This window comes from Mus caroli, unplaced genomic scaffold, assembly GCF_978045245.1.
Source record: "Mus caroli unplaced genomic scaffold, Mus_caroli_1 scaffold_5, whole genome shotgun sequence".
NCBI classification, from domain to species: Eukaryota; Metazoa; Chordata; class Mammalia; order Rodentia; family Muridae; genus Mus; species Mus caroli.
This window is the reverse complement of record NW_028227260.1, coordinates 73,799,699-73,824,574: the sequence shown is the minus strand read 5'-3', so window position 1 is coordinate 73,824,574 and position 24,876 is coordinate 73,799,699. Positions and strand designations below refer to the sequence as shown.

Genomic DNA, 24,876 nt, shown 5'->3' with positions numbered 1-24,876 from the left:
AATAATGACTTTAAAAACATTTAGGAAACATTCTTTTCTCCATTTTCTATTGATTTTTTCTCTTACTGCTTAGTAATCCTTTGAAATCCTTTGAAAGTGTTAACCAGCCTCCATTAAGATAAAGAGAACATGGGGCGGGGCGGGGCGGGGCGGGGCGGGGCGGGGCGGGGCGGGGGAGGCTCCCATAGTCTAGAGAGATAGAAAGCATGGAGTTAGGGAATATAGAGACACAAACTAAAGGAGCTGAGGCTTGTTGATATAGCTTTCATCTTCTGTTGATTTATTTTACAAGTACTTATATGTTTAAATTAACCACAGTGTTCTTCAAGTGAGGGAAGAGGACCAGCACATCAGGATCAAAGGTGATGCTCCTAAAACTTAAATATGTTCATGCCTCACCATAGCCACTGGCAACTCACAACTTAGGTGGCAGGAGTGAAGACCTTACAATCTGCATCCTTTAAAAAGAAATCCTGCCTTTAATCCCAGCACTCGGGAGGCAGAGGCAGGCAGATTTCTGAGTTCGAGGCCAGCCTGGTCTACAAAGTGAGCTCCAGGACAGCCAGAGCTATAAAGAGAAACCCTGTCTCGAAAAACCAAAAAAAAAAAAAAAAAAAGAAAAGAAATCCTATGGACTCTTCTATAACATTCAAGCCTGTCTCTTGCTTAAATTTCCTTTAATGAATGAGGTAGGTTAGGCCTTTGCTGGATTTGAAACCAAGAGTGTAAGAGTACAGATTCAGGAAAGGAAAGGACAGAGACAAAGAAGAGGCAGACAGAGAGGTAGGGGTAGAAGGACAGAAGGTAAATATTAATGAATTAATGACAAAGATGGATAAAACAAAAGAGAGAAAAAAATTGAAAACTTGAAGGATGCAATTTCATCCCACTGAAAACAATCTAGGAGTGAGTCCAGCTGCGTTTTTGGTCATTTGGGGACTGCCACAGGCAGGCTCATGCAGACTGTCAGCTCTTCCTAGAAGTGCCCTGCATTGCACCACACATACTCCCACATGCATCACCATGGCTACCTCACAAATGTCCTTGAGGTGCTTGATGTAATGGCGCTCCGTGCTCATGATCTCATTGATGACATTGGCCCGCATCTGGTCCCGGTTCTGTAGTGGCCGGCCCAGACAAAGGCAGTCTGAGTTGGGGTCCAGGTGCCCATTCTGCACATCACTGGGCCCTTCCTCCACCCCATCCTCCTGGTTCACCCAAAGCTGTGAAAGTAGGCAAAGAAAAAATGATAATAGGTTAACCATCTTTGAGAAATTTCCAGCTAAATAGGAAAAAAAAAAAGGATAAACGAGTATCTTTCTGTTTTTTTTTTTTTTTCCAAAAAGCCTTCAATCAGAAACTTTTGAAAACAGAGTATCAGGACTGACTGTAGGATATCTTGCTGGCCATACAAATGCTTCTAGTCCTCTCTAAGTCTCTAGAAAACTATCTGTAAAATGGAACATGTGACGAATAACTGGATCAGTTTGAAGAGGCTTCTTTTCTAAGAAGACATCAGAAAAGAGAAAAGTAATAGCAAACAGAAATTGTTCCTGCTGAAACATATGTATGTATGTTTTTTTTTAAAGAAAAACCGAAAAAAAAGAAAGTATAGATTTAAGTGTCAAAGAAAGCATTTAAGTGCTTACAATTGTGGTAAGCATAGTTGGGCACAAGAGTAAACATCTCAAAAACAGAGCTTTAATGTTGATTTCCAACAAAGGCTACACAAACAATAATCAAACTTTGACTATAAAATGACTTAGACCCAAAAAGACTACCTTCTCAAGGGTGGAGAAAGGCAATATTCAAAGGTGAAAAAAAAAATCCCCTTTGAGGAAGCAGGATGACATGTTTACACTGTGGATGACTTAGTTTAAATCAAGAAATGATTTCAGTCCCATTTTGGTCCCGTTCTAGGAGGAAGATAAATCTATGTAGAGAAAGAAGCAGAGATGAATGGGTTTACCAGATATGGGTGGGTTTACCAGAAAGAGAGGCCGAATCTGCCATGTATAACTAGCGAAGAAACTTGGTAATTATTTTTAACAGCTGCCATAGTTTGCCCTTTTACTTTCTAACTTTTGACATTCCTAATTCAAGAAACGGAGAGAAAACAATTTAGATACATCAGCACTGTCTAGTCTTTAAGGATCAAGTGACCCTTTGAGTTAATGTATAAGGAAGGAATAGATAAAGTCAATAGTGACTGTGTATTATGGACAAGGACATCCCCCAGGTAAAAACCCAGGTAAGGCATGACAAAGTCTTCCTCTGGACAAAGTACAAGTGTTTAGGAATGACTGAACAGTGTGTGCAAAAACTATCAACTGCAACCCCCATCTTCCAGGATTACTGCACAACTCAGCTACAGGGAGACCTCCAATGGAGGTGAGCTAACCCTTCCTCACTGTGCTGTATATAATAAACTGGATGAAGTTCTGGGTTGTTGCATAATTGGTGCCACTCCATAAGAATAATCATGGACCACTTGATTCCATCATTTCTGTATGTGTGTCTGTCCTTTCTTCATTCCCTTGTTGTCCCAGTCAGTTTTTTAGGACCAAGCCATGCAGAAAGGATACAAAACTATTCGTGAGTAGTTTTATGACAGCTAAGGCTTTGAGGTAGAGCTGTAATAGCACTTCTGAACTGTATTCTTTCTTATTATCAGTCCTCGGGGGTATAGGAAGCATAATTATTACCCAGAATGCCTAAAGATATCAGCAAAATACATTCCACTTACTTTATATAGGCCAAAACAAGTAGAGGTAACTGTTTAAATGCATTTCTCATATACAAAGAAGTGATCAAAACTTGATATCTAGAATACCTCATCCTCTGCAAATGTGCTATCTCTAAGCAAAATATCAATGTGTGTGTTTTTTCTTTAAGACATGAATATCACAATGTAGTCCCAGCTCGTTATGTTGACTATACTGGCTACAAACTCAAAAAGATCTACCTACCTCTGCCTCCTGAGTTCTGGGATTAAATGTGTGAACATCATACTTGGTTATTTCCTTCTTGCTTTTTTTTCCCAATGTGTGTAATTGATCCCTTATTACCTACCTGTTAAAATAATTAAGAACTTTCCCTAAATGATAGACTGTAACTTGTAACATGAAATAAAAGCCTTCCTACTCAAGTTAGTGTTTGGTCAGCAACAGAAAAGTAGTGTGTGTGTGTGTGTGTGTGTGTGTGTGTGTGTGTGTGTATACAAACAGTAATATATATTATTACTTTTTGTATATATATATGACAGTAATATATTGTTCATATATTAATCAATATAACACTTAGCATTCTTGTCTGGCACAAAGACAATCAGCATAGTGTACAGAGTCAGGAATATAACTTACTGCTTGTCCCCCAAGGGAAAGATAATTTGCTAATAAAATAAAAAGCATCATAAAAAAGCTGTTAACAAATTGTTTTCCTTTACTAACATACACATAATTACAAGTAATAATCTCCAATAAAACAATGAAAATTTTGGTTACATTAGAAATAGAGGGGAGAGGGATGGCAAGAAGAGTAAAGACCCACGCAAGAACTTTTATTTGCACTCATAACTGCACACCAACACACTAAGAGAGAGTTTGTCCACTGAGATTTCCTGTACCACAACACACCCATGACATTAACCATATATTCCCAATGCATCCTATTTATTCTCACTATCACTTCATTGTATATTCTACTCTTTTCTGTCATTCTATTTTGTTCCCTGGCTTTTATTTTTCATTGGATATTTATTCAATATATTCTGACCAAGGCTTTCCTTCCTATCTCCTCCTATATCCTAAATCGAATTTACGTCTCTTCTAAAAACCCTCTTACATTGACTTTAAAACTGCCCACCGTGGCATGGGTTTGAATATGAAATGTTTCTCACAGTCTTGTGTGCTAAATGTTTAGTTCCCAGTTGGCAAAACTATTTTGAGAAGTGGTTGAATTTTTAAGAAGTAATGCCTCACAGAATAAATAGGTCACTGAAAGCTATGCTTTTAAAGGTTATAACTGTCCCCAGTCCCCTCTCTGATCTCCCCGCTTCATGGTCACCACAGGATAAGTAAAGAGTAGCCCACAAAATAGGTGAATATGTTTGCCAGCTATGTATATAATAACTAGAAATAGATCTGCAATATGACCTAATTAAGCCACTCCTAGGCAAGTATCCAAAGAACGTTATATCTTACTATAAAAATGCTTGCACATCCATGTTCACTGTTATTTTATTCGCAATGACTAGGAAATGGAATTAAAAATAGATGAATACCAACTGTTGAATATATAATGAACATGAAATACCTATAAAAAGTGGAACATTACTCAGTCATGAGGAAAAATTAAGTCATAAAATTAAATGGATGAAACTGGAAAAATTACTTATTGAGGTCAGCCAGACCCCAAAAGACTAATGTGCAGCTATCTTTCCTATGTGAGTACTAGCTTCAAAACTTGTGTTTTGTGTGTTTAGCTTCGAGTACACGGGGTAGTTATGAAACCGAGTACACAGGGCAGTTATGAAACTTGCAATGAGTGAAGGAATAAATATTAGGAAGGGAGTATGAATTATAGGTGAGCTGAAAGTAGAGCATAGGCATACGGAGGGCAGAAGCTCAAACAGTTGGTAGAGAAACAGGGAAACTAGAAGAAAAGGGAAGAGTTAACCAAAATGAAATTCTTTGTGGAAACCTATGACCTTGCAATCCAAGTAGAAAGCACAATAGAAGCACTTTGTAGAACACATGTGATTTCAAAGATGTAAAGATTTAAATGGGGCTGGGGGCAGAGAATGAGGAAAATGGGGGACAAGTAGGAGTTAACCAAAACTAAAGATGTATGATGAAGCCTTATGAAACCCCACTAGTATAAGCTAACTAAAGCATAATTTTTAAAAGAAAATGAGTTTGAACATAAGTGTTCCATGTGGGAGAATAATGCTGCTCTCTGAAGATGTAAGTTAGTAAGTAAAAATCTCAGTGTCAAGCACAGGTCACCTCCATATGAATTATTGGTCGAGGAGGCCCCAGGGATTCTCAAAACAAAACAGTCTATTTGTATTGCCCTTGGTTGCCTATCATAAATAGATGGCTAACATCCTATTGCTGAAAATAACATACACTCCAGTTGCAGGACATCAAGAAACTTTCTCCCTTATAGCTAGGTTTCATAATGGTGGAAAGTGCTATGAAGGCTGCTGGGGAAGAAAGATCGATGGTCTTGATCAATGCTGCATGTTGCATGCTACAATAATGATCTTCCAGGCAAGATGCACACACTGACGCCATAGTGGCAAAGTAGCTTATTGGGTAACCAACCACTTTCTTAATTGGATTTGAGCATGCTCCACAGGGAATCATTTGTGCCTGGCACTATAAACATGGTGAAAATTCATGGCTAGAGAATTTATAGGCTGTAGGCCAGAACTGATTAATAGCTTATTAGATGGCCATGTTGTAAAAATCCTCTACAATGTTTGTTATTATATCCATAGATTTGTGCTGTTTTCAACCTTGGTCATAGAAGTTTCTGATTGTAATGTGGAGTGGTTAATGAAGAGACTCAAACTCTTCAAAATGCTGTGCGCTCAGCCACAGATGGGACATCGACATTACCACTCCCACCACACACTCCAAGGCTCAGGAGATATCACAGAAGAGGGGCTGGAGAGGATATAAGAGCTGGAGAATGGGAAGAATACTGCAAAAGGCTAGCCTGAGTTTACCACATACCTGTTATACTCAGGAACTCATATCAGCTCTGTTTACACACACAAGACCACCACAAGCTCAACAAAATTAAAAATTCCAGCATGGAGGGGGAGGGGCGTGCAATGCCCTATCAATAACAGTTGATAACTGCTAAGAGAAGGGAAAGTCACTTCTCTTTGGTGTGGGCAGAGTCATTTGGAGGTTGTCTTTGCCTCACTGGCTGACTCCACACACATGCACATTTGGGCACCATTACTGGAGTTAGGAGGTTCTATAAAAGACACTACTTTAGGAGAGATAGAAGATATGTCATGAAGGGTGTGGTGGAGGTTGGAGAGAGAGTGAGGCATGGATGAATATGACCAAGATACACTATAAATATATAAAAATATAAAAGCTTTCTATTTAAGCTATCAAATTTGAATACACAAAGTCCTGCCCTGTTTGTTGCTATGATGAAATCTATTTTTTTATGCTGAAAATCAATCTAACCCAAGTTACTCATCTTCTAGAAAATAGGCACTTTTTGAGATTCAGAAAAAAAAATTCTTAAAACACAACTTTGGATGATGACTTAGTGAAGCACTGGCTTTGAACCCTTGAATTCTCACCTTAGGAATCCTTGTCATGAGATAGGACATCATTACCTCTAGCCTGGGCTACAAATCTGCCCTTGCTAGTGGTATAAGGAATTGCTTAGAAACTAGTAGTTATGAAGATAGTTTTTAAAGTATGACAGATTTAAAGAAAGTAGGAAAGCAATTACAAAAATACTTCCTTAAACCCTCCACTGACTATATAGAACAAGCTTTTCTCAGATGCTACCTCATAATTGTAGAGGCAGATGGTGCCAGCCTAAGGGATAATAATAACAACCCCGTGAGGCGTGTTTTGGGCTATGCCATCTATTTGCATAGGTAGGTCCACTAGGGTCTTACTCACTCTCATCTTGCAGAATGCTACAGATATCTCAAATCTGTCTTGTTAATGTCAAGTGTTCTCTTGCAACACTCTCCTTGTATTTTTACCCTTTGGTGTTCTTTATATAGGCTATGGTATTCTCTAATGGCTACCCAAGTCATCCGATCCTTCCTCACCCCAACTTGAGCTGAATCACATCTCTTCCCACACTATCCTCTGTATTTTATGTGCTAGCCTTTGTGCAAAAAACTATAGAAGGGCTGGACTAATGGGAAGAATTTATAGGTTTGCTATTTATAGCTTTGTTCTCTGATACATCTAATCTGTTCTTAGACTCCTATGTACTGCACTTGTCTACAATTTAGTTGCTTACAAATGAAGGCTAAGTGCTAAGGTACTGCTGCAGTAACATTATGTTTCCTTGTAAAAATCAAGTCGCCAAAAAGAGCACACTACCCAATTACAGATGCAGCAGGCTCATTAGTCGCAATACTACTATGATTACCTTGAAAGCCTGGCATTATCAGCATGTTCAGACCTCTGGGTAATCCATGTCCTTGTGTAAGTGGCCGAATGAGAAAGAATATAATTTTTGTATGCCGAGGTAACCTTAGCAACATACGTGTAGGAGCAGCAAGATGATTCAGATGGAATAACTTATTCAAATGATGAATAAAAACTGAAAGCTCAGAAGCCAGAAGATAGGAGAGGCTTGGAAGATCTGGTCTCAAACTCTAGACACTTGCATACAAAGATAAGTTCTTTTTTCTTTTTTCTTTTTTCTTTTTTTTTGTTTTTTGTTTGTTTGTTTTTTTCGAGACAGGGTTTCTCTGTGTAGCCCTGGCTGTCCTGGAACTCACTTTGTAGACCAGGCTGGCCTCGAACTCAGAAATCCGCCTGCCTCTGCCTCCCAAATGCTGGGATTAAAGGCACGCACCACCACTGCCCGGCAGATAAGTTATTTCTAAGTGGAGGGCATGAAAAAGGGAAAATAAACACATTTCTGACATTAGCTTTAAAAGGTTGGTATATCAGCAGTACCATTGTTGAATGATACCTCTATGATAAGACTATCCTGTCAGTACCTCCTTTGCATAATTTTGTTTCATTCTCATAACAAAAGATTCAGGTTGGTGCTGTTACTATCATTAATTTACATATCATTGAAGCACAGAAAACACAAGCTCCCTGCTCAAAGACAATTATTATTAAATGAGAAATGTCTAATTCCAACCAAGAAAAATAATCTCTAGACCCAGTGGTCTTGGCCACATAGGCCCATTTCATGAGTAGAAACTCCAGAAAGGTAGCATACAATTTGGCCTCTCCCAAATCTGATCTAAGTCATAACCAATGACATCAAGATGCAGGGAGCTAAATGTCAATAGTTGTGTAAGATTAGAGATAAGATGAATACTTGTAACGCAAAGGGCATTATGAGGGTATGAAGGCCAAACTGCATGACTTTAAGATTTTTCCACGTGTTGAAATTTTATGGCTCACAGATGTTTACAGAAAGGGTCAACTAATTCAGGCCTATTGCATTACCCAATTGAAGCAAATCCAACTAAATGGAAAGTTAAGCCAGAACCTACTTTCTTTCTTTTTTTTTTCAGATATAAATATTCATTTATTTTTCCAATTAATTTTTATATGTACAATTTTTTATTTATTTACATTTCAAATGCTATCCCCTTTCCTGGTTTCCCCTCTACAAACCCCTTGTCCCATCCCCCCTTACCCTGCTTCTATGAGGGTGCTCCCCCCACCTACTCAAAAATCTACTTCCTTAAACTAGGCATATGAGCAGTCACAAATAATGAATCAGTACAGAATATGATCACATAACAATACTTGTAGCTTCTCTTTGACAATCCGTAGGAATCAAAGTAAGGTTCACGGGTAATACTGAGGATTTTTATGCTACAAAAAGAAAATTCTGACCAGAAAATGTTGGCGCATCACTATAATCTGAGCAATATTAAGACTGAAACAGGAGGATCATAAGTTTAAGGTCAGCCTCGGGTACATAACTAACATCTCTCAAATAACATACTCCTTTTAAATAAAGAAGAAGGAGAAGAAAATATGAACATTCGATCTCCATGCATATTCAGAGGGTCAAAAATATCTGTAAAGGATTATGTACTATCATATAAATAACACTAAATGATCAACCCAAAGTGCTAATTGGAGAGTGGTTCAACATAATTCTAATGATCTATAGGATTTTTGGTGGGTCACATCCTATCTTGAAGCCTTTATTCCCTCACTTTAGATCTGTAACTGGGATGGAAAAGAGGAGAAATTCAAGGTTTTCATACCTGAGTAAAGGTTAAGTAATCCTCTGTGATAGGGAGAAGGAAAGGCAAGGTAACACTGGGGGAAGGAGAGTGGCACATATGTACAATACCCAGATTCCCCAAATGTCTGCAGCAGCTTTCAAACCAACAACTCCAGGCTCTGCACAGGCCACATGTATCTACATGTTCTTCTCTTTGAAAAGGAAGGGAGGACTACGGATCTGTTTTCTTTGTACTAGGCTTTGTATGTGACAGCTTGTGGTGTCTAGGAAAGACATTGTCACTCCATTATAGTGTGTGTGTATGTATATATACATATACAGATATACACATACATATATATGTAAAAATTGTACATACAAAAATTTAATTGGAAAAATAAATGAATATTATATATGATATGTATATATGGAAGCTTCTATACTAGTTTTCCATATGACTTTTAAACATGTTTTAGTGTTAATTATCCCTCCCCTTACTAAGTCCTCTACCCCTCTGTCCCATTCCATACCACTGTATTTGCTCCATCCCTCATTCTTGCTTTCTAGCACCTGCAACTTACCTCCTCTCTATTGAAAGCTTACCCAATCAGGCCATTACTGGTTTCCTGATTTATATAGGTATTTCATTTAAACACATGTATCTCAAGATTTAAAGCTGGCATCCTCATGTAAGAGACAGAACATTCAGTGTTTGCCTTTCGAGTATGGACTCACTCAAAAAATTTCCAGCTCCATTCATTTACCTATAAATTTCATAATTTCATTTTTTCTTCACAGCAGAAAAAATTCATTGTGTAAATATAAGACATCTAGGCTGCTTCCACCTCCTGGTTATTGTGAATAGAGCAGCAATAAACATGAATATAAACTCTGTAGTAGGATATAAAATCCTTTGGGTTATGCCCAAGAGTGGTATAGCTGGAGCATGTGGTAGATCTATTTTCAGTGTTTTGAAGAACATCCACACTGATTTCCATAGTAGTTGTACCAGTTTGCACTCCCACCATGAGTGAATAAGTGTTTCTTTTCCCCATATTTATGCCAACATCTGTCGTCATTTTGTTCTCCTTGTTGTTGAACTTAGCCATTCTCATTGGGCTACAATAAAAATCGCAAAGTAGTTTCAATTTGGAATACCTTGATACTTAAGGTTATTAAACATTAAACAAAACAATTATGTCTGAGTCACTTGTATTTCTTCTTTTGAGGTCTATCTGTTTAATTTCATGCCCCAATTATTAATTGGGTTGTTTTCTTGGTGATTACGGTTTGTTGAGGTATTTTTAGGGGGAATTTGTTTGTTTGTTTAGTTCTTTGTACATTCTAGATACTAACTCTCTGTTAAATGTGTAGGTGACTGTCTAAAGTGACTCTATGTTCACTAGCATTAGTTAACTTCTGCTAATGTTTCACTCGACTCCTTCCCAAGACCCTGCTCTTCATATTCCAATGAGCAGAAAATTCTAATTCTTTCCATATGAATATTTTTGGGTTTGGGAAGATCTATGTTTTACAACATAGAACAAATTATTTAATCAACTAAAGCTTTTGAAGGCTTCATTAACAGAAACTTTTGAAACATTTTCCCTCTGGCCTGCCTATGGTATGATGTAATTGTGATTTTTGGCTGTATAATATATAAAGATAATCTCCATAGGGCTATATAATCCTGCTCACTTTGGGATTCAGAGTTCTTTCTGGCATGAGCACGTTTTCGACCACTGGTAAATAAAAAACTTTTAATCTGACCATCACTACGCGACATTCCCTTGTATCTTTCGTGGGTCAAACATAGTAAAGATTTTTTTCTCAGCTCTTTCTCTTTATTTGAGTGATGGTGTCTGTTTTATTTTACTTAGGGTTAAAATTATTGTGATGAAACACCATGACCAAAAAGCAAGTTGAAGAGGAAAGGGTTTATTCAACTTACACTTCTACATTGTTGCTTATTATTGAAAGAAGTCAGGACAGGAACTCAAACAGGGCAGAATCTTGGAGGCAAGCACTAATGCAGAAGCGATGGCTTGCTCCCCATGGCTTGCTCAGGCTGCTTTCTTATAGAATCCAGGACCACCACCAGCCCAGGGAGAAAAACCACCCACAATGAGTTGGTTCTATCCTGGCTCCTCCAGCTTTTGGGTTCATGTCCACCAATGGATTTTTTTGTGAGAGATGAGGTAATCTACAGACTCAGAAGGCTCTCCCTGTGGCAAGGACTAGATTGTGGTATGACCTCAGACCTGAGATTTTTTTTTTCAAGCATCCCCACCCACACAGTATAGGACTCTGGGCTCCAGGCTCTTGTCTTCTCCTTTCCCTAGACCCTACCAGGAACCAACACTCAGTTCCATCTCACTCCCAAGCACACAAGGAGCAAACACTTGAAGGACAGGCTGCTCCCTACCTTCAGACCTTTGGACTTACCTAAACAAACCTAAGAGTGCACCCTCGAGGCATCCCAAATTCAAGAAGTAACACCATATTCTCCCTGGGAGCTCATTCAAAACCCAAGCAACCCAGGCTTCCTGGGGGTCTCCAAACTATCAGGCTGAGGAGACCTACCCGCCATGCAAACTGTCTGCCAAGCAACAAGCCTCCAGGCCCCTCCGTGTCTTAGCCCAGTGAGTCCCCCTCCAGGGACTCAGATCATTAGCATGACTTCAAGATGCAGTAGCCCTAGAGCCAAACCAGAGCATCAGCAAAGTCAGCTCAGCTTGTCATGTTCACATGCAGTGGACCTGGTGACCACAGACCTGTCCCAAGGTGAACTTATAAGATAGTTATTACATAAAACTTGACATTCTTTTTTTAATATTTATTTTTATTATTCTTAGTTATGTATATTTGTGTGTGTGTGGGGGGGTGAGTATGTGCATGTGAGTTCATGGGCCTGAAGAGGCCAGAAGCATCAGGTCCCTGCAGAACTGGAGCTATAGGAAGATGTGAGCCACATGAAGTGGGTGCAGGGAATCAAACTCAGGTCTCAGAAAATGCGGTACTCTTTAACCACTGAGCCATTTCTCCACCCACGTAAAATTTTAATTAATTTTTCTTGAAAAATTGGGTGATCTTGTTCTTTTGGGCTCCCTACCCTTCCCCACCCCCAACCCCCCACTTCATATCACTTGGAAGCTACTCAAAGTCATACTTTCCTGATTTCAAAAGAGGCAGGAATTTGCCAGTTGGAAACTTAGCTCTTGAATCAACCTGCTTCATTTGTCAAAATTGCCTGTTTAGTCCTTGTGTGCATGTAAGTTACATGTATGTTAGCCACTTCTGGCAAACACACATCATATACATCATATATATGTGTATATGTGAGAGAGATGTATGTGGTATACGGTATTACGTATGTGCCTGTTAGTATCAGTGTGTGCTTTCTTATGTGTACGCGTAGAGGCCAGAGGTAGTCATTAGGTGTGTTTCCTCCATTGTTCCAAACTTTCTTTGCTGAAAAGTTCTCTCACTAACCCTGAAGTTCATTGATTCAGTTACTGGACTGGCCGGTCAGTGAGCTTCACAGATCTCCCTGTCTCCCTGGATTCCACCACTGACCAAGCATGATAACCTGGGATTCTGGTTGCATGACACTATGCCCTGGTTTTTATATGAATTCTAGGGATCCAAACTTGGGTCCTCATGCTTGTACAGCAGGTATTTCCTGAGTCACCTTCCTAGTTTCAGGCAATCCTTCTATGTGACAACCTTCACATAGGAAAATGAGATACCAAAGAAATTGAGAACTAAAAACAAAGGCATGCAAATGGGGAAAAACAAACAAGGAAAATGTATACAACTCTTAAATATACCCATTTATTAGGTGTTTGGGCGGACTGAGTTGGGCGTGGTACACATGCCTATGTATGGAGGATAGAGAAGAAACTGCCAGAGTCCAGTTGTTTCTCTCCTTTCACCATGTGGCTTCAAGCAGTTAAATTTGGGTCACTGGGCATGGCTGTAAGCACCTTTGCCAGCTGAGTCAGCTTGCTGGCCAACTATTTACTTTTTGAACAAATCCATGCCCCATGACGCAGACCTCGCCACTCACTAATAATGTGTTATGTATCCTATATAAAAACTGCCCTAACATATGCTCTCCACAGGCCATGGCCCAGTGTCAGAACAAAGGCTCCTTTTCTGCACAGCATCAAAGGGAAACAGACTGAATGACTTGAAATTGGTGCCTAGCAGGAGGAAAAATGCTACCACGGGCTACTTAGAAACACAATCACGCATCAGCAGATTGTTCTCACCTCCCAGGGAAATAAGCCCAGGAAAGTAGGTAACGGATTTTCTACAGCCAGATTCGAGGACTGATATTCAGTATGATCTAATTCAATTCACTTAAGCTGACCAATGAATGAAAAGATACTAAAACCACGTGACTCGATTCTTAAAACAAAAACATCACAAAGGTAACAAATGTTCATTGCTGAATATATTATGAAGCAGACATGGGATACTACTTTAAATATTTAAGGAATAAATATTGGTATTGTAAGAAATATTAGACTTCCAAGTTATGATTTATGCTCTATCATTAACAGTCCAGGTCTGTAGCTACATTATTCACTCTAAACTTGTGTTATTGAGAAAGTAGTTATTAGTCATGTGTGACTAGTATGAATTGAGAGATCTTCTACATATACCTTATTTCCAAAAACTTAATAAAATAGCATTATTAATTTTATAGTGGTATTATATTCCATAATATCTTGAAGATAGTAGAACATATAATATGAAATTTAATTTCACCTGTAACTTTAACTTTTTCATGTGACTACTTGAAAAATTCAAATTACATCTGTGTCTTTTATTACATAGTATATTTTCTAGGAGAAATATAATAACTGATATGTTTAAACACAAGCTACAAAATAAAATCTATCCTTTAGTATAGTTCCTCATGTTGTGGTGCCAACCAACGGTACAATTATTTCTTTGGTATTTCATAACTGTAATTGGCTACTGTTGTGAAGTGGAATGTAAGTATCTGATATGAAGGCTATCTGATCTGCGACCCCAAAGAGGTCAAAACTCACAGATGAAGAACTACTGATCTGGATGTTCTTTTAAAGAAAAATAAAAATCGAATTTTCCAGACCTCATTTTTAAGGAGTCTTATTAAGATAGCTTAAATTTTAGTGGGGCTTTCCCTCTTTTTAAATTTGATTCTTTTATTGATCATGAAAAGTAGCAGGTGTCACTATAGCATTTTGATACATACTTTATTCTTATATTCTCTCCTCCTCCAAGCCTCTCTCCGACCCTCCCGGCTCTTCCTGTTTATCCTCATCGTTAGCCTAATAATACTCTTCTCCTCTCATGTCACATGCATCATGCATTCTATTACCTTATTTTTCTTCTCTTAGCCCCTTAAGAGTACTTCTTCCCCTATCATGTTCCTTTTGTTTTCTTCTAGTTTCATGAACCATACATAACCCCATGTATCTGAGTATGGCTTATTCTACTTAACACACATTTTTTCCAGTTCTATCCACCTTCCTGAAAATTACATTCTTCTTCGCAGTTAAATAAAATCACATTCTGTATACACTCTCCTTCCCTTTTCTTTATAGAGTCATCGGTTGATAGACATCAAGTCTGTTTTTTTTGTTTTTTTTTTTTAATTTTATGAGTAGTTCAGCACAATACTAATGTGGATGTGCACACTCTTTGTGGTAGAATTGAGAGCGCTCTGGGTATTATGACAACTTCTTCATTGTCAATGTATCAGGATTTAGACTCTCTATGAAAATATACCTTTGGATATGTATATGAGAATGTCTTCAGAAAAGTTTATCTGATGAGAGGAAACCCACCCTGACTGTTAACTAGCACCACCCCATAGTCTAGGACCCTGGACTGAATAAAGAAGAGAAAGTTAACTTAGCCTAAGCATGAATCTTTCTCTGCTTTCTGGGTTGGGACAACAGGCATTTCATATTTCTGCTGCTATGCTGCCATAGTTAGCTTCAGTTTTCAACTTAAACAGTCTTACAGTCACCAAAGATGGGGGAATGTCAACCTAGGATGTTCCCAGATCAAACTGGCCTGTGGCCTTGTTTGTTAGGTATTTTATTGATTGCTAATTGCTATGTGCTGGAGAATCAGCTCACTGTGGGTGGTGGCATCACTAGGTAGTTGGGCCTGAGCCTTATACTTCTAGTATAAGAAGGCAAGCTGACTCGGGATGGTCATTCCTTCAGTCTCTGCTTCACACTTTGTCTCTGTAACTCCCTCCATGGGTATTTTGTTCCCCCTTCTAAGAAGGATCGAAGTATCCACACTTTGGTCTTCCTTCTTCTTGAGTTTCTTGTCATTTGTCAATTATATCTTGGGTATTCCGAGCTTCTGGGCTAATGTCCATTAATCAGTGAGTACAAATCATGTGTGTTCTTTTGTGATTGGGTTACTTCACTCAGGATAATATCCTCCAGATCTACCCATTTGTCTAAGAATTTCATAAATTCATTTTTTTTACTAGATATTTTCTTCATTTACATTTCAAATACTATCCCGAAAGTCCCCTATACCCTCTCCCTACTCTGCTCCCCAACCCACTCACTCCCACTTCCTGGCCCTGGCATTCCCCTGTACTGGGGCATATGATCTTCACAAGACCATGGGCCTCTCCTCCCATTGATGGCTGACTAGGCCATCCTCTGATACATATGCAATTAGAGACACAGTTCTGGGGGGTACTGGCTATATTGTTGATCCTCCTATAGGGTTGCAGAACCCTTAAGCTCTGTGGGTACTTTCTCTAGCGCCTTCATTAGGGGCCCTGTGTTCCATCCAATAGATGACTGTGAGCATCCACTTCTGTATTTGCTAGGCACTGGCATAGCCTCACAAGAGACAGCTAAATCACGTTCCTGGCAGCTAAATCTTGCTGGCATATGCAATAGAAATTCATTGTTTTTAATAGCTGAGTAGTACTCCATTGTGTAAATGTACCACATTTTTTGAATCCATTCCTCTGGGGATCCATCCCATATACAACCACCAAACCCAGACACTATTGTGGATGCTAACAAGAGCTGGCTGACAGGAGCCTGATATAGCTGTCTCCTGAGAGGCTCTACCAGTCACTGACAAATACAGAAGTGAATGCTCACAGTCATCCATTGGACTGAGCAGAAGGTCCCCAATGAAGGAGCTAGAGAAAGTACCCAAGGAGCTGAAGGGGTTTGCAGCCCCATAGGAGGAACAATATGAATTAACCAGTACCCCCAGAGCTCGCAGGGACTAAACCACCAACCAAAGAAAACACATGGTAGGACTCATGTCTCTAACTGCATATGTAGCAGAGGATGGCCTAGTCGGTCATCAATGGGATGAGAGGCCCTTGGTCCTGTGAAGGTTTTATGTCCCAGTATAGGGAGGGGAATGCCAGGGCCAGGAAGTGGGAGTGGGTGGGTTGGTAAGCAGCTGGAGGGGGGAGGAGATAGGGGGTTTTCGGAGGGGAAATCAGGAAAGCGGATAACATTTGAAATGTAAATAAAGAAAATACCTAATTTTTAAAAAAGCAAGCTGAACAAGCCATGGGGAGCAAGCTAGTAAGCAGCACACCTTCATGGTCTCTGCTTCAGTTACTGCCTCCAGGTTTCTGCCATGAGCTCATGGGCTCTTGGCCTGTTTTCCCTCAATGATGGCCTAAAACTAATAAGATGAAAATACCCTTCCTAGCTCTCAGTGACTGAGCCATCAACTAAAGAGCATACACAGGCTACACCAAGGCCCCTGGCACATATGTAGCAGATGTGCAGCTCAGTATTCAGGTGGGTCCCACAAAAGCTGGAGTGAGGGGCTGTCCCCAAAGTTGTCCCCTGACTGTGAAATCCATTCCTCTAACTGGGCTGCCTTGTCTGGCCTTAGTGGGAGAGAATGAGCCTAACCCTGCAGAGATTAGATGTACCAGGGTGGGGGAGTGCCCGGGGGTCACCCCCTCAGAGGAAAGTGTAGGGATGATGGAGGAACTCTATGATAGGGAACCCAGAGAGGGTCACATTTGGGATGTAAATTAATTAATTAATTAATTAATTAAAAAGAAAGTACCCTCCCTAATGTATTTTAGTCTTGGTGTTTATCACAGCAACAGAAAATGAAAACATGCTTTCCTTTTCATAATGTCATGTTTCCTTAAACTGTAAGCCAAAATGAACCACCTCTCCATTTAGTTATTTCCTGTCAGGAATTTGATCAACCATGAAAGTTAACACAGGTACATAATCAGGATTAGATAGTAGTTCTGTTTCATTTTCAGGAAACATTAATTCTCATTTCAATAGTGACTACACAAGTTTACACCCCCAATCAGCAAAGAGTTCCCCTTCCTCATGTTCTCACTAGCATTTGTATAACTTTTTGTGAACATGCATGCATCTGTACCAACACCCTCCCCGTGTGTGTGTGTGTGTGTGTGTGTGTGTTTGTGTGTGTATGTGCTCGTGCACGAGAGAGAGAGAGAGAGAGAGAGAGAGAGAGAGAGAGAGAGAGAGAGAGAGAGAGAGAGAGAGAGTAGGTTAACCATTCTGAATGGGGTGAAATGCTATTTCAAAATGGTTTTATTAATGACTTATACTTTCCTGTTGGTTGAGAATATTGAACGTTTGAAAAATCTTTATTGACTATTTGCATGTCTTCATTAGAAACCTGTTCAGATGATTAGACGATAAACGGACTCAGTGATTTGGAGGGACTGGATATTTTATTTAGATTTTCTGTTTTACTAGTCTTTACTTTTCTTGGGTATTTCACATGAAGTGACTACTGCGGATGTATGCCTGAAATACACTCCTTTTAGCCTTTGAATTAAAACCATCAGTGCTTGTTCATAGATATTCTCTAAATATTGACCTTGCCATTCATTTCATTAAGTCATCTTGACTTGCTCAATATTCCTCCTTATCCCATGGTCTATTTCCATGAAAACAAAACACATTAATATTTAAGTGCCATTTAATCAGCCTTTTAAAAGGAGAGGCTGGGCAGCACAGGAGCCACACGCTTTATGTGCATAAAGATTCACAGCAGCTCTTATGTCTTGTGGTTATTGATGGGTTCATTCGGAATACCCTAGGGATTGATTTATCAACCACTAAAGATGGATTGGGACACTGATGACATTTCAAAGCATTAATAAAATAGGCAACCTAAGCAGAGAATAAAGGATCAGATATTTCATTAGAAAACACTCAGCACAGAAGGAGACAGGAGACAATTCTATCCATTTCCTTGCTTAAGCCAACACCTAAATCCTATCAATCAATCAACTGTGCTTTATAAATTGATTTCCCCTACAAGAATGGTTTTCTCTTTCAACTAATATGGCCAGCCTTGAAGTGTGGACCTTGGTAGAGTTAGTAAGGTGGTAAAAATGATCACAACTATACTTATGGTAAAATCTAAAACATAGGTAGGCATTTTTCAAGTATTTTATACTTATATAACTGTGTTAAGTCTTTTCTTAGCATGTATTAGCTCATTATATTCTTAGGAAAAATTCTGCTGTGTGACCCCATACGTTGCAGTTGAAAATCTTGCCAAAAAAAGTAACAAAAATTAAAAACATATTGGTAGGAACTAAATTGCAATCCAAGATCTTAACCTCAATGCTTTGCTCCTTCCTTCAAATTACACCCAGGGATCCCATCCTCTCAGAGAAGGAAAGGGGGGACTGTGAGAAAGGAAAGTATTTACATGTAAATAAAAAGTCCTTTGCTCCAAAAGTCAATGCCCCTCTAACCTTTTGTTTGGGGCCCAGAACACTTAAGTTTTACATTGCAGAAGAAACCAACAAGAAGATGGTGATACAGCTTAGTTGGTAGAGCACTTGCCTGGCATGTATGAGGCTCTGTATACCTCAGTACTGAAAAAATTAAAGATTTTTGATTATATACATGTATGAAATTCTCAAAGAACTTCTTTTTTAAAAAAATATATAAAAGGAAAAAAAGGACAATCCAGAAGGAACTAAAAAAAGGTGATAGGCAAGGGTGGCCATTAATACACCCTCATGAGCTTTGGGTACTTGCCTTGCCATAAAGAAATTCTCATTGTCTCTCATTCACTGTGATATCCCCTGGCCAGAAAAAGATTGCCAAGACCAGTTTGCAGATGGGAAAAACTGGCCTTTCCAATAATCGAAGAACAAATTCAAAATAACAACCTCAAGAAAAGACAAGAGCTGAGACACATGGCCAGTGAAAATTTCCCACAGCAACCTGCTAAAAAGGTGACCTATTGAAAACAGAGACCTCACAGGAACACCATCCTTAATGTGCCCAGTTAAAGGTAACGCATCAAACCATCCAAAGCCTTCCAAACCTTTACAGGCTTCCTGTTCCCATACACAGCATGTCTTATATCCCAGCCACTAGACTTTGTTATAAGAAGTAAGACCTGTGATGAGTAATCTCTGCCCCTGAAGAACAGGCAGTACATATTCTGTCATTAATAGCTGAAGACTATGACAGTACATAATAGTTCATATTTTCTTCTAGGAGAGAAAAAAAAGGAAAGAAGTATAGTTGATATAAGGAAAAAGAAGAGAGCAAAAAATGAAGAGTGGAAGAGATAAGAAGGATCTAGAAAGAAGGATCAAAAGGGGGAATTTAGAAAATAAAGTAGATGTGGGGAAAAAAGGAAACAAAAGGCAAGAAAAATATTTATACCCATAGAGTTGAAAAAAAAAAAAAAACCCTCAAAACCCAAGTTAAATCTAGAAAGGAAAGACTGGACAAAGGAAGTGACTTATAAAAAAGTGTGCAACAGACAATCCAACTAAAATAAACAAGAGATAAAAGAAAAGTCTAAAGGTTAGAAAAGCAGAGCTTTTAAGAAAGGGGTAGGAGTTAAGCAAAAGAGACAGAGAGGGGGAAAGAAAAAGAAATGAAAAGACAAAAGAAAACCCATCAAGAGAGGAACGAGCAGAACAAGATTGCATGAAGGGAAAGCCAAGGAGAAAAGAGCAGAGTGACGGTTGACACTCACCCTCACAAAGCTGGCAGGAAACCATCCCTCCTCATCGTCGATCTGGCCCCACCACCAATCCTTGTTGGAAGCATCCAAGACTTTGATGACGTCGCCAGCCTTAAATGCCAACTCCCGGTTGGCCATGGTGACGTGATCCCATACTGCCTCAGCACTAACGATGGAATCTCCAGTGATCAGCTTAGAAGACAAAATGAGAATGTGTTCAGTCCATACATCTGACTGGTCTACTTGAGCTCTTCTTCACACAAATCTACTATCTAATGGTAAAGCTTACATGTTTCAGTGGTGAGAGGTGGTGATGAAGGGAAAATGACACAAACATGCATGTTATATTGCACTACAAGACAAACAATGCTTTTGGTTCTCTATTAGCAAGTATATAGAATAATCCAGAATATGGACAAAGAATCATGCTCTTAACTATTTTCATGAACTCCTCTTCCCAAAATGAAAACAAACAAATAAACAAAGCTCTATTCTCTCTCCTTGGTGCTTTACACCAGTCCTGGATATTTAATGCAGAAAGGCTGGTCCAGCATCAATGGCTAAAATGAAACACAGGCATATTTGTTTTCAACTCTTTGTGCTCCTTTCCCTTTCTCCTCCTTCTGAAACTGATCAATTGAGAGTTGGCAGTATATTATTTAGTTCTCACCATCACATCCCATGTGGTAAGAGTATGTGATGTGTTATGCCTGATAAACTCAAGTCTGCAAATATACACTGGGAATTTGTTCAACTATCCTGTGGCATATATAGGGAGTCTGTCTGCTTCATTTGATAGATTATAAAAAATTCTGATAATAAAGAGATTAAACCAGAACCTGTAGCTCACTTACTAAGGCAGAGGGTGTACATAGTCCTTAATTTTAACCTGGGTCATTCAATTTCATGATAATTGGGAATGGGCTCCACACAACAGAAATCAAACATCCAGTCCATTACCACATACACATGAACAAAACCATATATAGCCATGACACTCATTTAAGCACATATAGATAACGATGGAGTGAGACGTAGACTGTCTCTCTTTAGCTACTGACCGCTGTGTTATATCTTCATTTGTTTCCCCCACCCCACGCCCTGAAATCTTCTACCTTGTAACTATTGGTCATCCCAGCATTTGTTAAAACACATTTTGGAATTAGAGAACATATGGTCTGCCTGGCAAGGACACTCAAACACTCTCACTCTCTCTGTGTACTGAGTTACCGAACATGTCATTTATAAATAAGCTTTCTCATGAGCCTATTTGAGGAAGGAAATGTCTGCCTAAGAAAATCATGGTTCCATAATACCAAAGATAAAACATTTCAAAGATAACAGACACTAATGTATGGAATATATACCCTTTCCAAAACAGACCTGTCATATAACATGCCGTCCAGAGAATTAATGCTACAGTCTTCTCAGGAAATGAATATACAGAACATTTCACACATACGAATATTGTAGATATGAATATACACTGAGCTTCTGTCTTGGTTAAGGTAGGTATACTGCCCCCTTAGGTCCTGCCTAAGACACACTTCTTGGTTCAGGATTTTAACCTTTATGTTCTCCACAAAAATTAAGGCACAAGAAAACTTCAGTACAGACATTCCAGCAGGGCCTTTTACAACATATTTCAAATGTTTTCTCACCCATATCACATAATCTGTACTAAATGAGCTGTGTTTCATTATTGCCCATATTTTAAAGATGAGAAAAACTGAGGTCCAGGGAAGTAAACTTGTTTTTCAGCCAGTAACAATGAATAAATTACAGAAACAGGTCTTTAGACCTAGGAACCATCGAACCATACTACTAATATGGGCTCACTTATACAGAATGCTATCAGTTACTATAAAATAGATTGTCTTAAAGAACACTCAGGAAAGAGATTTTTTTTATTAATTAGGTATTTTCCTCATTTACATTTCCAATGCTCCCCCATAAGTCCCCCAAACCCTCCCACCCATTCCCCTCCCCCCGCCACTCTCACTTCTTGGCCCTGGCGTTCCCCTATACTGAGGCATATAGTTTGCAAGACCAATGGGCCTCTAGGAAAGAGATTTTAATCTGCTACCTAAAGAGATTCCTTTTTATGCTGATCTTGCTTTCTTCCAAAGAAAATAATCAATGTTTGCTGGTTCTGGTCTCAGTGGAGAAAGAAAATTGCTAGTCATTGGTTGCTATGGTTTGAATGTGGCATGCCCCACAAAGGCTCATGTGTTTGAAAACTTGATCTCAGTTGGTGGTGCTGTTTTAAGGAATTTATGGAACCTTTGGGACATTGAACCTAGATGGAGGATGTTCCTGGAGGCAGACCAGGGAAATTAAATCCACTTCTAATAAGAGCCCAAGCTCTCTACTTCCTGATCTGCTAAGATATGACCAAACTCTTACATGCTCCTGTTGCTACAGAAAGAGCTAACACAGCCTCTGTGCATTCCTTGCCAAGAGAGACTATACCCTTTAAAAACATAAACCAAAATAAATTTCTCCCTTACTTTGTTTCTGTAAAGTAATCTGTCAAAGTTATGTGAAAAGTAGTCTCAACAACAACAACAACAACTACTACTACTTATAGATAAGTTTCCCCCCTCTCTTCAAAGATGGGTCCCAACTAAATGTTGTAAAATTGGCTCAATAGGGTGCACACGCGGGCACCGGCGCGGCTCAGCTCAGGGTTGCCATGGCGGAGGTGCAGCAACTCCGAGTGCAGGAGGCTGTGGACGCCATGGTGAAAAGTGTGGAGAGAGAAAACATCCGGAAGATGCAGGGCCTCATGTTCCGGTGCAGCGCCAGCTGCTGTGAAGACACCCAAGCATCTATACAGCAGGTGCACCAATGCATCGAGCGCTGCCATGCGCCTCTGGCTCAAGCCCAGGCTCTGGTCACCAGGGAGCTGGAAAGGTTCCAGGACCGCCTGGCCCGCTGCACCATGCATTGCAATGACAAAGCCAAAGACTCAATGGATGCAGGAACTAAGGAGCTTCAGGTGAAGCGACAGCTGGACAGCTGTGTGACCAAGTGTGTGGATGACCACATGCACCTCATCCCAACAATGACCAAGAAGATGAAGGAGTCTCTGTCATCCATCGGGAAATAAAATTGTTTGCCAGTGACCATCGGAACTGCGGGCAGGCTATTTTAAAGGAAGAATGGAAGTTTAATATGTTAAGCAATGTTTACGAATGAGGAAAACTTAGACACAGCAAGTTCCAGGCAAATGCTGCTCACTGCTGGACACTAGTCCCTTTACATCTGGATCTTAGAAGGTGAAGTAGGAAGAAGCTGGTGCTAAGATTTGGATCGCAGATAGCTCAGAGGAGAGGTCTAGATCCTAAATATTCATATGCAAGTGTCTGTTCTGTAGTAGAGATCAACCTTGTACCAAGAGCTGAGCTTCTTACTACAAACATCCAGGCTGGCAGCTCTCTTCAACCTGCTGGTAAAATCTGAGGATCGGTGCATCTCCTCAGAGAAGCTTGACAAATCCTGTTGACCAGAAGTATCACCACACCACCTTGCATATGCTGGGAAACAAAACCCAGTAGGCTAGGAATTCAGAGGAAAGGATTTCCTTTTCAAATCTATATTTTGCTTAGTTTTGTCTTATATGCAGGGCACTCTGGATCTAAGATACAGGAGGAAAAGTGGTTTGAGTCACTTCTAAAGGTGTCGCTGAAAATAAACAGTACATAGGAATTGTTGAGAAGTGCGAACCCAGTATTAATCAGCTCTGAATCTACAGAGCCTTATAGCAACAAGAAAGCCAGAAAATGAGCAACTTGGACCACAGAGAACTAGGACCACTGTAGAACAAGAGAGGCACACACTTTCTTGCCAAATGTCATTTTTGCCTGGGTGGTTTTTATTTTTATTTTTATTTTTTATTTTCTTTGCAGTGCAGTGTTGCTGGCCCAACATAGCACCTTATCTTTTGGATAAGCACTATGTTGTATTTATACCAATTAATTACTTGAAACAGTGATACATCTGTCTTTTTGCTGTGTCAAGCCTGCAATATATTTTCCAAGTGGTTTGGTTTTTAAATAAAGTTTCATTGTCTCCAAAAAAAAAAAAAAATTGGCTGAATAGTCCCAGACAGACTAGACCTAGACCATCATGAGGGTTTATAGTTCGAACTACATTTCCAGCGTTTGATTAACTGTCAAGAGTTTGTTAGCTTTGAATACTGACCCTCTGTTCAGGACACCATCTATAAAAACAAAATTCAAATGCAGATATAGCCTTTCCTTAGAGAATCTACTTTTAACTTGTAAGCTATGCGATGTAGCTCTACACTCCTACTTGCTGCATAAGCTATAAAACACTGAGCCAAGAACTAGCTGTTGTGTGTGCAGAGGTGTGATGAAGATCATGAATCCAGAGGGGCTTGAAGTTATATGTGGCTCCAGTGCTCATTCACCATAAATACCTGTCAGAGGAGAAGAATGTTCTTCTCCCATTTTCTAGGGAAAAGTAAATTAAATAAAGAAAAGTAAATTAAATTTTGGCTAAAATTGGTTATGTGTATTCCTTTTCTGTATAGAATTAAATTTTAATTTGCTACAAGGTTTTTATACATATATATACTTTACACATTCATTTCTCATTCAGCATGTATTAAATGGCCTGCTGTGTGCATACATCTGTTCACTGAGATTATTCCCCTCAAACAACATAAAAACCTACCTTTTATTCTGGATTTTGCTACTTCATAAAATAGCAGTGAAGATATGAGGTGAAAAATGGAAAAGTTAAAGGAACAAACCCAAATGGTGCTGTCAGTGTGCAATAGAGATACTGAGGAGCACAATATTATAAAAGCCAAATGCAAAAGACTCCAACCATGCAACACTGGACTTCAGTTTCTTCATCTATGAAACAGGACAATGTCTGCTTCACAGGCAAGATTACAGAGAGGGTGAATTAGCA

General features: G+C 39.3%; 2 protein-coding genes across 13 annotated transcripts in view; one reads left to right on the top strand and one right to left on the bottom strand.

The window, feature by feature from the left end:
- Window positions 1–24,876, bottom strand: part of Arhgef9 (Cdc42 guanine nucleotide exchange factor 9) — a 167,519-nt gene that overhangs the window by 81,556 nt on the left and 61,087 nt on the right. For all 12 annotated transcript variants that reach the window (XM_085838115.1, XM_085838122.1, XM_085838118.1 and 9 more), the window contains 2 exons: window positions 19,945–20,124; window positions 1,032–1,223 (listed from right to left, as the gene is read on the bottom strand). In XM_085838115.1, coding sequence (XP_085694241.1) covers window positions 1,032–1,223; window positions 19,945–20,124 — 372 coding nt within the window. Of the gene's footprint in view, window positions 1–1,031; window positions 1,224–19,944; window positions 20,125–24,876 lie in introns of those variants that run through there.
- On the top strand, window positions 22,596–23,175 carry LOC110287313 (TIM double twin CX3C motif protein). Its single transcript, XM_021153971.2, has one exon. The coding sequence runs from the start codon at window positions 22,628–22,630 to the stop codon at window positions 23,042–23,044; it is 417 nt and encodes a 138-aa protein (XP_021009630.1). The 5' UTR covers window positions 22,596–22,627; the 3' UTR covers window positions 23,045–23,175.